This window comes from Bombina bombina, chromosome 8 (assembly GCF_027579735.1).
Source record: "Bombina bombina isolate aBomBom1 chromosome 8, aBomBom1.pri, whole genome shotgun sequence".
Lineage (NCBI taxonomy): Eukaryota > Metazoa > Chordata > Amphibia > Anura > Bombinatoridae > Bombina > Bombina bombina.
This window is the reverse complement of record NC_069506.1, coordinates 104,999,178-105,014,352: the sequence shown is the minus strand read 5'-3', so window position 1 is coordinate 105,014,352 and position 15,175 is coordinate 104,999,178. Positions and strand designations below refer to the sequence as shown.

The 15,175-nt window shown below is 36.3% G+C and overlaps 1 protein-coding gene across 1 annotated transcript in view; it reads left to right on the top strand.

Moving 5' to 3' along the window:
• ROBO4 (roundabout guidance receptor 4) overlaps positions 1-15,175 on the top strand; it is a 458,861-nt gene that overhangs the window by 320,798 nt on the left and 122,888 nt on the right. The window contains exon 17 of the mRNA XM_053690486.1: positions 10,076-10,288. Within this exon, the coding sequence (XP_053546461.1) occupies positions 10,076-10,288 (213 nt within the window). The remainder of the gene's footprint in view (positions 1-10,075; positions 10,289-15,175) is intronic.

Below are 15,175 nucleotides of genomic sequence, written 5' to 3'. Positions count from 1 at the left end.
CTTACTCTGCTGAGCTGAGGAAGTTGTGAGGTAAAATATCTTCTTTTTTACATAGAGATGCTCAGGTGATATTTTTACAGTTATACTGCATCAGTTTTAAGTGATTTAGCATATGAGTATTATGTCCCTTTAAGGCCTATGCTCTGTCATTTCAAGGTTTTAATGTTTTGGTGCTTTATATATGGAAATTAGAATGCAGTTCCAAACATGTATTTATCATTTTATTTTTTGAAGAGGGAATCATATATATAGCAAACACCTTTTTTTGGTTATGATTTCTCAAATAAAACTCAGAGACAAAAGGAAGTCATTTTCTCATACTTACATTATTAGATATTCAAGATTACAAAATACTTAGGTCAATTTTGTTGTAATTATCATAGAAACTAACGGCTAGATTTAGAGTTTGGCAGTAGCCGTCAAAACCAGCGTTAGAGGCTCCTAACGCTGGTTTTGGGCTACCGCTGGTATTTGGAGTCAGTCAGGAAAGGGACTAACGCTCACTTTGCAGCCGCGACTTTTCCATACCGCAGATCCCCCTACGCCATTTGCGTATCCTATCTTTTCAATGGGATCTTCCTAACGCTGGTATTTAGAGTCTTGGCTGAAGTGAGCGTTAGAAATCTAACGACAAAACTCCAGCCGCAGAAAAAAGTCAGTAGTTAAGAGCTTTCTGGGCTAACGCCGGTTTATAAAGCTCTTAACTACTGTGCTCTAAAGTACACTAACACCCATAAACTACCTATGTACCCCTAAACCGAGGTCCCCCCACATCGCCGCCACTCTATTAAAAATTTTTAACTCCTAATCTGTCGACCGCACACCGCTGCCACCTACGTTATCCCTATGTACCCCTAATCTGCTGCCCCTAACACCGCCGACCCCTATATTATATGTATTAACCCCTAATCTGCCAGCCCCGCTATCGCTGACCCCTGCATATTATTATTAACCCCTAATCTGCTGCTCCGTACACCGCCGCAACCTACGTTATCCCTATGTACCCCTAATCTGCTGCACCTAACACCGCCGACCCCTATATTATATTTATTAACCCCTAATCTGCCGCCCCCAACATCGCCTCCACCTACCTACAATAATTAACCCCTAATCTGCCGACCGGATCTCACCGCTACTCTAATAAATGTATTAACCCCTAAAGCTAAGTCTAACACTAACACCCCCCTAAATTAAATATAATTTTAATCTAACGAAATAAATTAACTCTTATTAAATAAATTATTCCTATTTAAAGCTAAATACCTGTAAAATAAACCCTAATATAGCTACAATATAAATTATAATTCTATTGTAGCTATTTTAGGATTTATATTTATTTTACAGGCAACTTTGTAATTATTTTAACCAGGTACAATAGCTATTAAATAGTCAATAACTATTTAATAATTACCTAATTAAAATAATTACAAAATTACCTGTAAAATAAATCCTAACCTAAGTTACAATTAAACCTAACACTACACTATCAGTAAATTAATTAAATAAAATACCTACAATTATCTACAATTAAACCTAACACTACACTATCAATAAATTAATTAAATACAATACCTACAAATAAATACAATGAAATAAACTAACTAAAGTACAAAAAAAAAAAAGAACTAAGTTACAAAAAATAAAAAAATATTTACAAACATTAGAAAAATATTACAACAATTTTAAACTACTTACACCTACTCTAAGCCCCCTAATAAAATAACAAAGACCCCCAAAATAAAAAAAATGCCATACCCTATTCTAAAATTAAAATAGAAAAGCTCTTTTAACTTACCAGCCCTGAAAAATGCCCTTTGCGGGGCATGCCCCAAAGAATTCAGCTCTTTTGCCTGGAAAAAAAACATACAATACCCCCCCCCAACATTACAACCCACCACCCACATACCCCTAATCTAACCCAAACCCCCCTTAAATAAACCTAACACTAAGCCCCTGAAGATCTTCCTACCTTATCTTCACCACATTGGGTATCAGCGATCTGTCCAGGCTCCGATGTCTTGATCCAAGCCCAAGCGGGGGGCTGAAGACATCCATCCTCCGGCTGAAGTCTTGATCCAAGCGGGCAGAAGAACACATCCGGACTGGCAAACATCTGCATCCAAGCCGCATCTTCTGATCTTCAAGACCTCCAGCGCGGATCCATCCTCTTCTTCCGACGACTAGACGACGAATGAAGGTTCCTTTAAGGGACGTCATCCAAGATGGCGTCCCTCGAATTCCGATTGGCTGATAGGATTCTATCAGCCAATCGGAATTAAGGTAGGAAAATTCTGATTGGCTGATGGAATCAGCCAATCAGACTGAGATCGCATTCTATTGGCTGTTCCGATCAGTGACGGTAAATATGCTCTACGCTCCCTTTTTTGGAGCCTAACGCAGCCATTCTGTGAACTCTAAATACCAGCGGTATTTAAAAGGTGCGGGGGAAAAAAAGCACGCATAGCTAACGAACCCCTTTGGCCGCAGAACTCTAAATCTAGCCGTAAATTAGGCTTGGATTAACTTCAGATATTCCAATAAGTCATTTCTGAGAACGACCGGGGTTGTTTGATAAATAAGTCCCACTTTGAAAAGTTTGGGCTAAACTGAATGTATTATTCTTTGATAATGTCTTTGAATTGCATCACTGTCAACCACTACAATATAAACTTTACAAGATCCCTTAAAGTGAGTTTTCAGTTTTACTCTAACCAGTGTTTAAACGAAGCAAGGCCAAAATAGATTTACCTTTTTTTTTTTACAAAAACAATACAATTGGTGAAGGTACATTTATTGATTAGCTCAGAAGAAGAACATTTAATGAATTTAAAAGGGACAGCCTTCTACTTATTTTTTTTTTATTGTTTAAAAAGATAGATAACACCTTTACTATTTATTCCCAGCTTTGTTATATTGATATACGTTATAACCTTTAAGTTTGCCTGTTTCTAAGCCCCTGCAGGGCGTCTCAGTGTTTTCTATTAGCTCTCTAAAATCTTGCAATACATCCAGACCATGCTAGTGCACATGTGCCATATAGACAACATTGTGCTCACTCCCATGGAGAATGATAATGTTTATACAAGAACCAGCACTGATTGGCAAAAATGCAAGATTGTAAAAAACACCGAGATAAAGAGTAGTCAGAAGATGCTTATATACAAGGTAATCACAGAGGTAAAAAGTATATTAATATAACAGTGTTAGTTATGCAAAACTGGGGAATGGGTAATAAAGGGATTATCTATCTTTTTAAACAATAACAAAAACATAGAATATTACTTGCTTAAGATTACATAATATATTATATTATGGGCTAGATTACAAGTGGAGTACTATTTATTTTGCGTGAGTCGGGTTGCATTCGTATTACAAATTGAAATATATATATATATATACCTGTATATATATTCCTATAGATATATAGGTATATATATGTATTTTACATAAATAGTATCACACATATATCTATACCTGTATATATATTCCTATAGATATATAGGTATATATATGTATTTTACATAAATAGTATCACACATATATCTATACCTGTATATATATTCCTATAGATATATAGGTATATATATGTATTTTACATAAATAGTATCACACATATATCTATACCTGTATATATATTCCTATAGATATATAGGTATATATATGTATTTTACATAAATAGTATCACACATATCTATACCTGTATATATATTCCTATAGATATATAGGTATATATATGTATTTTACATAAATAGTATCACACATATATATATATATATATATATATATATATATATATATTTAATAATATAAAGTACATGATAGTTTTTAATAATTATTATTTTTAATATTTAATATTTCAAGAACACGCATTGAAGTTAGCAATTTTTCATGCGTCCTAACCCAACTCCGTTAGACCTAAAACGCGAACCCCAATGCACATTATGCATATTTAACATTCCTATGTTTTTTACATAGAAAATAATGTACTTTTTATATTTCAATATATATTTCTATATCTATTTTATACTGTTAATGTAAAATAGATATCTATAACTATATATCTATTGAACTACTACTTGATCTACTTGCATTTCAGCGAATTAGTTAGTGCTAACTCATAAATATCTCCACTGGAGTGATCACAATGTTATCTTCTATAAGACACACATGAACTAGCGCTGTCTAGCTGTGCAAAAACGGTCAAAATACAATGAGATAAGAGGGGTCCTTCAAGGCCTTAGAAAACAAAGAATAGCAAGAGAATAAAGCAAATTTGATGAAAAAAATAAATTGGAAAGTGGTTTAAAACTGCATGCCCTATTTGAATCATGAAAGTTTTATTTTGACTAGACTGTCCTTGTAGCCGCTTTGCAGGGATATATTTATATGCAAGCGACAATGCAATAATAAAATGCTGTAAGCCCATTTAAGGAGATCAATTAAGTCCTGTGTAAAAGTATTTCATATTTTATTTTCTATTCAATACATTACAAATGTAACATTCTCTCCCCTCACTGCACTTTCATACTTGTTTGCATGTGTTTAACTTTTATAAGTGGCTGCAGATGCGGGGACTTAGCTATCATCATATAGATAGACAACACCAACACCTGGGGTGCATTCTTCATTTGAAAACAATATGTTCCTTTTCTTTACTTCTATATTAGTGCAGGATGTGTTTTTTTTATGCTGTTTAGCCACTTTTATCCCATCTGGAGATTCTTAACTACTGTTGGATATTTGGGGGGGGATCAAAGAAAGACTTTGCAGCTGAAAGGCATCTGTGTATGAAGGCACACAAAAAAGGAATGTGTTAAGTACTAAATTGTTGGAAATTAAAAAATGCTTTTGTGTCTCCAAGTAACTATATTTTAACCTTATTTTACACACAGAAAGGACATGGATTAAAGGGACCCTGAACCCATTTTTTTTTCCTTTCGTGATTCAGATAGAGCATGCAATTTCAAGCAAGTTTCTAATGTACTCCTGTTATCAAATTTCATTTGTTCTCTTGCTATCTTTATTTGAAAAAGAAGGCAGCTAAGCTAAGGAAACAGCCAATTGTTGTTTCAGAACCGTGGACAGCACTTGTTTATTGGTGCTGTCCAATCAGCAAGGACAACCCAGGTTGTTCACCAAAAATGGGTCGGCATCTAAACTGATATTTTTGCTTTTCAAATAAAGATACCAAAAGAATGAAGAAAATTTGATCTTATGAGTAAATTAGAAAGTTGCTTAAAATTGCATGCTCTATCTGAATCACGAAAGAAAAAGTTTGGGTTCAGTGTCCCTTTAAAAACAAACGCCTAGATTTAGAGTTCTGCGGCCAAAGGGGTGCGTTAGCTACGCATGCTTTTTTCTGGCCGCACCTTTTAAATACCGCTGGTATTTAGAGTTCACCGAATGGCTGCGTTAGGCTCCAAAAAAGGAGCGTATAGCATATTTACCGCAACTTCAACTCTCGATACCAGTGGTGCTTACGGACGCGGCCAGCTTCAAAAACGTGCTTGTGCACGATTCCCCCATAGAAAACAATGGGGCTGTTTGAGCTGAAAAAAAACCTAACACCTGCAAAAAAGCCGCGTTCAGCTCCTAACGCAGCCCCATTGTTTTCTATGTAGAAACACTTCCTACGTCTGCACCTAACACTCTAACATGTACCCCGAGTCTAAACACCCCTAACCTTACACGTATTAACCCCTAATCTGCCTCCCCCGCTATCGCTGACCCTGCATATTATTTTTAACCCCTAATCTGCCGCTCCGTACACCCCCGCCACCTACATTATCCCTATGTACCCCTAATCTGCTGCCCTAACATCGCCGACCCCTATATTATATTTATTAACCCCTAATCTGCCGACCGGACCTGAACGCTACTATAATAAATGTATTAACCCCTAACCCGCCTCACTCCCGCCTCAATAACCCTATAATAAAAAGTATTAACCCCTAATCTGCCCTCCCTAACATTGCCGACACCTAACTTCAAGTATTAACCCCTAATCTGCCGACAGGAGCTCACCGCTACTCTAATAAATTTATTAACCCCTAAAGCTAAGTCTAACTTTAACCCTAACACCCCCCTAAATTAAATATAATTTAAATCTAACTAAATAAATTAACTCTTATTAAATAAATTATTCCTATTTAAAGCTAAATACTTACCTGTAAAATAAACCCTAATATAGCTACAATATAAATTATAATTATATTATAGCTATTTTAGGATTTATATTTATTTTACAGGTAACTTTGTATTTATTTTAACCAGGTACAATAGCTATTAAATAGTTAAGAACTATTTAATTGCTAAAATAGTTAAAATAATTACAAAATTACCTGTAAAATAAATCCTAACCTAAGTTACAATTAAACCTAACACTACACTATCAATAAATAAATTAAATAAACTACCTACAATTATCTACAATTAAACCTAACACTACACTATCAATACATTAATTAAATACAATACCTACAAATAACTACAATTAAATAAACTAACTAAAGTACAAAAAATAAAAAAGAACTAAGTTACAAAAAATAATAAAATATTTACAAACATTAGAAAAATATTACAACAATTTTAAACTAATTACACCTACTCTAAGCCCCCTAATAAAATAACAAAGACCCCCAAAATAAAGAAATGCCCTACCCTATTCTAAATTAAAAAAGTTCAAAGCTCTTTTACCTTACCAGCCCTGAAAAGGGCCCTTTGCGGGGCATGCCCCAAAGAATTCAGCTCTTTTGCCTGTAAAAAAAACACATACAATACCCCCCCCAACATTACAACCCACCACCCACATACCCCTAATCTAACCCAAACCCCCCCTTAAATAAACCTAACACTAAGCCCCTGAAGATCTTCCTACCTTATCTTCACCTCGCCGGGTATCACCGATCGGTCCTAGCTCCAAAATCTTCATCCAACCCAAGCGGGGGCTGGCGATCCATAATCCTGCGGCTGAAGAGGTCCAGCAGAGGCTCCAAAGTCTTCATCCTATCCGGGAAGAAGAGGCGATCCAGACCGGCAACCATCTTGATCCAAGCGGCATTTTCTATCTTCATCCGATGAGGAACGGCTCCATCTTGAAGACCTCCAGCGCGGATCAATCTTCTTCCTCCGACATCCAACTGAAGAATGACGGTTCCTTTAAGGGACGTCATCCAAGATGGCGTCCCTCAAATTCCGATTGGCTGATAGGATTCTATCAGCCAATCGGAATTAAGGTAGGAAAATTCTGATTGGCTGATGGAATCAGCCAATCAGAATCAAGTTCAATCCGATTGGCTGATCGGATCAGCCAATCAGATTGAGCTTGCATTCTATTGGCTGATCGGAACAGCCAATAGAATGCAAGCTCAATCTGATTGGCTGATCGGATCAGCCAATCGGATTGAACTTGATTCTGATTGGCTGATTCCATCAGCCAATCAGAATTTTCCTACCTTAATTACGATTGGCTGATAGAATCCTATCAGCCAATCGGAATTCGAGGGACGCCATCTTGGATGACGTCCCTTAAAGGAACCATCATTCTTCAGTTGGACGTCGGAGAAAGAAGATTGATCCGCGCTGGAGGTCTTCACGATGGAGCCGTTCCTCATCGGATGAAGATAGAAGATGCCGCTTGGATCAAGATGGTTGCCGGTCTGGATCGCCTCTTCTTCCTGGATAGGATGAAGACTTTGGAGCCTCTTCTGGACCTCTTCAGCCGCAGGATTATGGATCGCCAGCCCCCGCTTGGGTTGGATGAAGATTTTGGAGCCAGGACGGATCGGTGTGATACCTGGCGAGGTGAAGATAAGGTAGGAAGATCTTCAGGGGCTTAGTGTTAGGTTTATTTAAGGGGGGTTTGGGTTAGATTAGGGGTATGTGGGTGGTGGGTTGTAATGTTGGGGGGGGGTATTGTATGTGTTTTTTTTACAGGCAAAAGAGCTGAATTCTTTGGGGCATGCCCCGCAAAGGGCCCTTTTCAGGGCTGGTAAGGTAAAAGAGCTTTGAACTTTTTTAATTTAGAATAGGGTAGGGCATTTTTTTATTTTGGGGGTCTTTGTTATTTTATTAGGGGGCTTAGAGTAGGTGTAATTAGTTTAAAATTGTTGTAATATTTTTCTAATGTTTGTAAATATTTTATTATTTTTTGTCACTTAGTTCTTTTTTATTTTTTGTACTTTAGTTAGTTTATTAAATTGTAGTTATTTGTAGGCATTGTATTTAATTAATGTATTGATAGTGTAGTGTTAGGTTTAATTGTAGGTAATTGGAGGTATTTTATTTAATTTATTTATTGATAGTGTAGTGTTAGGTTTAATTGTAACTTAGGTTAGGATTTATTTTACAGGTAATTTTGTAATTATTTTAACTATTTTAGCTATTAAATAGTTCTTAACTATTTAATAGCTATTGTACCTGGTTAAAATAAATACAACGTTACCTGTAAAATAAATATAAATCCTAAAATAGCTATAATATAGGGTTTATTTTACAGGTAAGTATTTAGCTTTAAATAGGAATAATTTATTTAATAAGAGTTAATTTATTTCGTTAGATTTAAATTATATTTAACTTAGGGGGTGTTAGTGTTAGGGTTAGACTTAGCTTTAGGGGTTAATCCATTTATTACAGTAGCGGCGAGATTCGGTCGGCAGATTAGGGGTTAATAATTGAAGTTAGGTGTCGGCGATGTTAGGGAGGGCAGATTAGGGGTTAATACTATTTATTATAGGGTTATTGAGGCGGGAGTGAGGCGGATTAGGGGTTAATAACTTTATTATAGTAGCGATGCGGTCTGCTCGGCAGATTAGGGGTTAATAAGTGTAGGCAGGTGGAGGCGACGTTGAGGGGGGCAGATTAGGGGTTAATAAATATAATATAGGGGTCGGCGGTGTTAGGGGCAGCAGATTAGGGGTACATAAGGATAACGTAGGTGGCGGTGCTTTGCGGTCGGCAGATTAGGGGTTAATTATTGTAGGTAGCTGGCGGCGACGTTGTGGGGGCAGGTTAGGGGTTAATAAATATAATATAGGGGTTGGCGGTGTTAGGGGCAGCACATTAGGGGTACATAAGTATAACGTAGGTGGCGGTCGGCAGATTAGGGGTTAAATAAATTTAATCGAGTTGCGGCGATGTGGGGGGACATCGGTTTAGGGGTACATAGGTAGTTTATGGGTGTTAGTGTACTTTAGAGCACAGTAGTTAAGAGCTTTATAAACCGGCGTTAGCCCAGAAAGCTCTTAACTACTGACTTTATTCTGCGGCTGGAGTTTTGTCGTTAGATTTCTAACGCTCACTTCAGCCACGACTCTAAATACCGGCGTTAGGAAGATCCCATTGAAAAGATAGGATACGCAATTGACGTAAGGGGATCTGCGGTATGGAAAAGTTGCGGCTGGAAAGTGAGCGTTAGATCCTTTAATGACTGACTCTAAATACCGGCGGTAGCCCAAAACCAGTGTTAGGAGCCTCTAACGCTGGTTTTGACGGCTACCGCCCAACTCTAAATCTAGGCCAAAGATAGTGTGGTATTCTCAATAAATCCCTATAAAACAGAGGCTGTGTATATTTTTATTAAAGGGACAGTAAAACCCAAATTAAACTTTTATGATTCAGATAGAGCATGCAATTTTAAACAACTTTCCAATTTACCTTTGTTATTAAATTTGCTTTGTTCTCTTGGTATCTTTTATTGAAGAGTAAAACTATGTAGGCTCAGAAGAGCTCAGGAGTGTGCACGTGTGTTTAGTACTCTATGGCAGCAGTGTTTTGCAACATTATTTGTAGCTTTGTTATACAATGTTGCAAAACACTGCTGCCTAAAGTACTAAAGACACATGCACACTCCTGAGCTCTTATAAGCTATCTAGTTTTACTCTTTAATAAAAGATAACAAGAAAACAAAGCAAATTTAATAACATAAGTAAATTGGAAGTTCTATCCAAATCATAAAATTTCAATTTTAACTTTACTGTCCATTTAATATCCTTTATCATAACAAATAATTTTATTTTTAGTAAATTGTGTATCTTTCACAATTTATAATATCATTGCATTTTGTTTTTTGTTCCAGGGTCTCCAATGTTTCCTCGTATTCTGAGTCCAAGCAAGAAAAGCAAAAAAAAGACAATTTTTGTAGGAAAAAGACTCCCCCTAGCACGCTGAATATTAAGCGCGTCTCGGCAGCCTCTCTATCGTTTTCTGTGAATGATGATGGGGACAATGTACTGACCCCAGAAGATGTCGCAAAATACCTTGAACTCAGTGAACACGGAGACATTTCAAGGTAACTACTAGTCATGAGAAGCCTAAATTGTGACAGCAGACAGTTTGTAGGTGATCAAACACCTGTGTTAAGCAGAATATTTTTAGCCACCAATCAGCAAGCACTACCCAGGCACTGAACCAAAGATGGGCCGTCTCATAAGCTTATATTTCTGCTTATTCAAATAAAGATATTAAGAGAATGAAGAAGAATATATAATAGGAGTATATTAGAAAGTTGCTTAAAATTGCATGCTCTATCTGAATCATGAAAGAAAATATTTGGGTTCAGTATCCCTTTAAGGTTTACAGCAGTATCATTTTTAGACTTTTATCCACCTTTACTGTAGCTTTATAACCACTGGAGCTAGATAAAATGTTCTGTATTAAAGAAATATAGTTTCCTCAAATAGGTCTTTTGGGCTTTATACAAAAGACCAGTGGGCTACTGGGAAGTGTGTACATATATAGCACTCAACAACATAAGAGTGTAGTAATATCAGTGGGAAAAATGAACATGGTAGCATCCAGAATGAGGAAGTTAAAACTTAACTTTTATTGATTTTATGGTAAAAGGGCAACACAAGGGCAATGCCACCTGTACGCCTAGGTACCGTTGTTTGGGTCAACTGTAAGGTCTAAGTCGTATACATATGATATACCTGTGCATAGCAGATAACACTGTCTTATTCACTGTTGGTCTGTCTATGGGTACCAATCCCAGAATTAACGGGGTATGAAATTCACATCTCCCACAGGGTGTAGTGTTACCAAATAATATTCTACAGTAAGAAATGAATACCATAAGGTATCAAATATAATGCCTAAATATACTTTAATTAAATAGGTCAGATTCAAGAGAGCTGCGTGTGCAATGACAGACTATAGTTTATATAATTAATTTTGTATCGTAACTGCTGCCGGTTGCCACTACTAATCGAATAACAGCTAACATCCCTGGGTAATGTAGTAATGTATGATTCATATTACAACAATATTATTTCTCAGTAAGTCAAAGTCGGAGTGGTATTGTAACTAGGATAAGTAGATATTCCATACTATATAGCAATCCGGTATTATAATGCACCAAGACTAGTGTACACGAGGCAAAAATTAAGTAAGAGAGTTAGATGGTCACGGCCGGAATACCGGCTAGAACATATAATGAAATAAGTCAGATCGGTACTGAGAAATAAACCTAAACGTGTAGACAGACTAAACTAATAATTACCCATAAGAATGATCAGATATTAAGCTGAAGTAATATGAAGGCAGGTATTTCCATCAAGGAATCACTAGCTATTGAGTATCATGTTTTAGCTCAAAGTAATTGTAGTATATATCAACAATTCGTGTATTTACACCTATCCTAAGTAAAGACTATTACTACGATAACATTTGTCAGCCAAATTCAAATTTAGTAGTAACCAACACAACTACTAATATATCTGTAGGTTACAGGTGAAATTGTCCATGCAAGTTAAGAGTCTGGAGAGAGACAACTATATTCCTACTCCCTTAGGTATATTGGGCTTTATGTTTATTTGTTTAAAATATGGAATAGATGTTCAAAAATCAAAAGTTTAGTAAACATGTTACAATTTTTTTTATAATATTTTGATCCGTTCTAATCTATTAAAATACTTAGCCAAAGTATTTTGCATATGTCTTATTATTCAAGGTCATTCCAGTGTGTTAGAAATTATAGTTACATTTTTTTTTTATAGAAGTTATATATTTTTTTTTATTTGCTCCATGTAAACCCATAATTGATAACAGGGTTATTTGAGTTTTCTATTTTTAAATCTGTCTTTTGAAACCCATTTTATGTTTAATTCACATACCAATATAACTGATTGTTTTCAGGTTTGATAAAGAGTTAAAAATGCAACTCATATCCCAGTTTAAACCATTTAACTTGTGCACAAGTAAAATATAATCATAAATGATTGCAAAGACGTTTTGTAAAATTTTAAAATCTAAATTATAGAACAAACCAGGAAGAGAAGGTCCATATTATAAAATACCAATTAAAAAACAAACAAACAAACAAACAAAATAGAAATAAAACAGAATGATAATAATAATTTGCGATTTATATAGCGCTTTTCTCACTGTGAGACTCAAAGCACTTTACAAATATACCAACATAAGACATAAAAGTTAGGAGTTTCTGAAGGTCAGATAAGCGGACTGAATGCCTGATGGAAGAGGTGGTTCTTTAGCTTCTTTTTAAAAGTCTGTAAGGACGGTGCCTCTCTGATTGCGCACGGTAAAGAGTTCCAGAAAGTAGGATGATAATGCAAGGCCCTAGCCTGGAATGTCCCTAAAGGTTAAGGCCCTTAGGAAGGCACGCTGTTAGTTACAACTATGTAGCAGTTATGTGGGCGCTCACCTTAAAAGTTGCTGAAATGGAAGTTTCAGCCTCTTTCTTGCTGCTCTGCTTGAAGATTCTCCCTCCCTCTCAACCTGGTGTCTGGCAACTCAGTTTATTGGCTACCTATAGGATGCTACTTTCTTGTCAGGGGCTTCAGCAGGGTTAGTCGATGGAGCTGGATAAGGCCTGGAACGATAATTTTCACTCCCCCTTGTATCACATGCTTCACAACTAGCTGTCTTGGGTCCTACTGGTATGGAGTGTTCTTTATTCTGTGCCTTAGCATAAGCAGTTGGTCATGGCCAAGACAGTGGAGAGTTGAGTGACAGCCACTGCAAAGGGGACAATGTCCTTTGGTCCGATCCTGAGGGTGCCCTTTCTTTGGAAATGCAACAAGCCAAAAAGCTGCTATGAGGGTGTTGAAGCTTGGCTCCTCTCTATCAATAGGTCTGGGCTATGACCATCTATGCAGGGGTTAATATAGAACCTGACTGACACCACCTTTAACTTGCTAGCCATATATTTGAGTTACCGAATGCTCTTGTGCCTGTTCAATAAAATTGACCCTAGGGGGTCTAAAACCATCAGTCTGTTTTAAGTGTCATTATTTAATGTCTAATAGTTGAGGTTATATTAATATTTTATTTATGGGCATTGCCTGATGATAGGGCAATTAATCCCTTATGATCTCTTATTCGGTGGCAGTAAAAGAAAGGAAAAGTCTCTTTAAGCTGTTATATTTTGCAAAACTGAAATTATTAAACATGAGGAGTAGAGAGAGCTCAAAGAGTTTGAATAATAAAGTAACAAAACTCTGGTTTAGATTAGAAGTGGAACATAGAAATACTAGTGCTATTGAGTGCTCCAGTTAAAACAATATCACTCTTATTCTTGAGCTCATTTTACAAGTTTAAAGTGAGGCAAAAAGCCTCAGGTGCACTTACATCTGAAAGTTAGATACCGCAGTCTCGCTAACTTAATTTCCCCATGGACTTCTAGCGGGTGTGCTACAAAACCCTGTGGCTTTTGCATGAGCGCTAACCTGCAGGTTTGTTAGACTAAGTATGGTAAAGCCAATTTATTTGTTTTCTTGCAAAATGAGCACTTAGAATTTCTCAATGTAGCCACTGCCCTCAGGGAGAAAAGAGAGGAGACATTTTTGGAACTTAAGTTGCATTTTGCCAGTTCTGAGCATGAGCAAAGAAGATACTGTCTCTCTAGCATTATCTGAATAGTAAACTAGCTCAAGTTACTCTAGAATATTTGTGACATATAGCTAGAAAAGCCTTCCTGTAAAGACCACAGCCCCTTGAAGGGGGCTGTGACAGGAAGTAATTGGACACTGCACAAATGACGTTAAGAAAAAATAAATAAAAGGTAAAATTCTTTTAAAATGATGTATAAAGTATAACCCACTACTTAGTGCTTTTGTAATACAACAATGAAAGACTGTTTAATACCCCTTTAAGTGAACACAATCTGCATTAGACTGCATATTAGTCAATACTGAATTAATTTGTTACTATATTTTCCTTTCTTATTTTTGCCTAGTATAGATTTTATTTAGCTCTTAAGAGATTTAGGTAAAGACAGACAATAATTCTATTTTCTTCACATATAATATGGACGTAGTATGTTTGCCTCCAAGCAATGTTTTATTATCCAAGTACTGGCACGTGTGCAAGCTTAAGCAGTGCCATATGTCTGAAGCTAATTGTACAAAAATAAATATTTTCATCTATTAACAGAACATTTTAAATGTGTTTGCCAGTCCTCTATATGTGTGTGTGTGAGTAGTGGTTCTAAGGAATGCATAGGGTTGCCATAATGCCATTTAAACTTTTGGGGGAAATTTATCAAGGCTATAGTTCTCAAGGAGATGCAGCATCTTATGTTGGAAGCTCTCTTATTCAATCGCGCCTCTGGCTCTCGCACAACCAGAACTTGCATGAAAACAGTGTTTGTCAATCACCCCATATTCATTTGTTCAAGGTGATTTATCTCCAATACCTCCGAGGTGGCAGTAGGGTAAGAAACAGGAAGCTGCCGGTTTGGTCATATGAGACGGCACAGCAACGTCTCAGAAACTACAAATGCTTGATAAATTTACCCTTTACATTTTATTGTATCAAACCCAGTTCTGAAGTTAACAGCTTCCAAACTAAGTAAAGATATAGTAAGAGTAGGATTTTAAAGGGACACTGAACCCAAACATTATCTTTCATGATTCAGATAGAACATGTAATTTTAAACAACTTTCTAATTTACTCCTATTTTCAATTTTTCTTCATTCTCTTGATATCTTTATTTGAAAAGCAAGAATGTAAGTTCAGAAGCCAGCCCATTTTTGGTTCACAACCTGGGTTGTGCTTGCTGATTGGTGTCTAAATGCTGTCCAAGGTTCTGAACCAAAGATTGGCTGGCTCCTTAGCTTAGATGCCTTCTAGAGAACGAAGAAAAATTGATAATAGGAATAAATTAGAAAGTTGCTTAAAATTGCATGCTCTATCTGAATCATGAAATAAAAAAAAT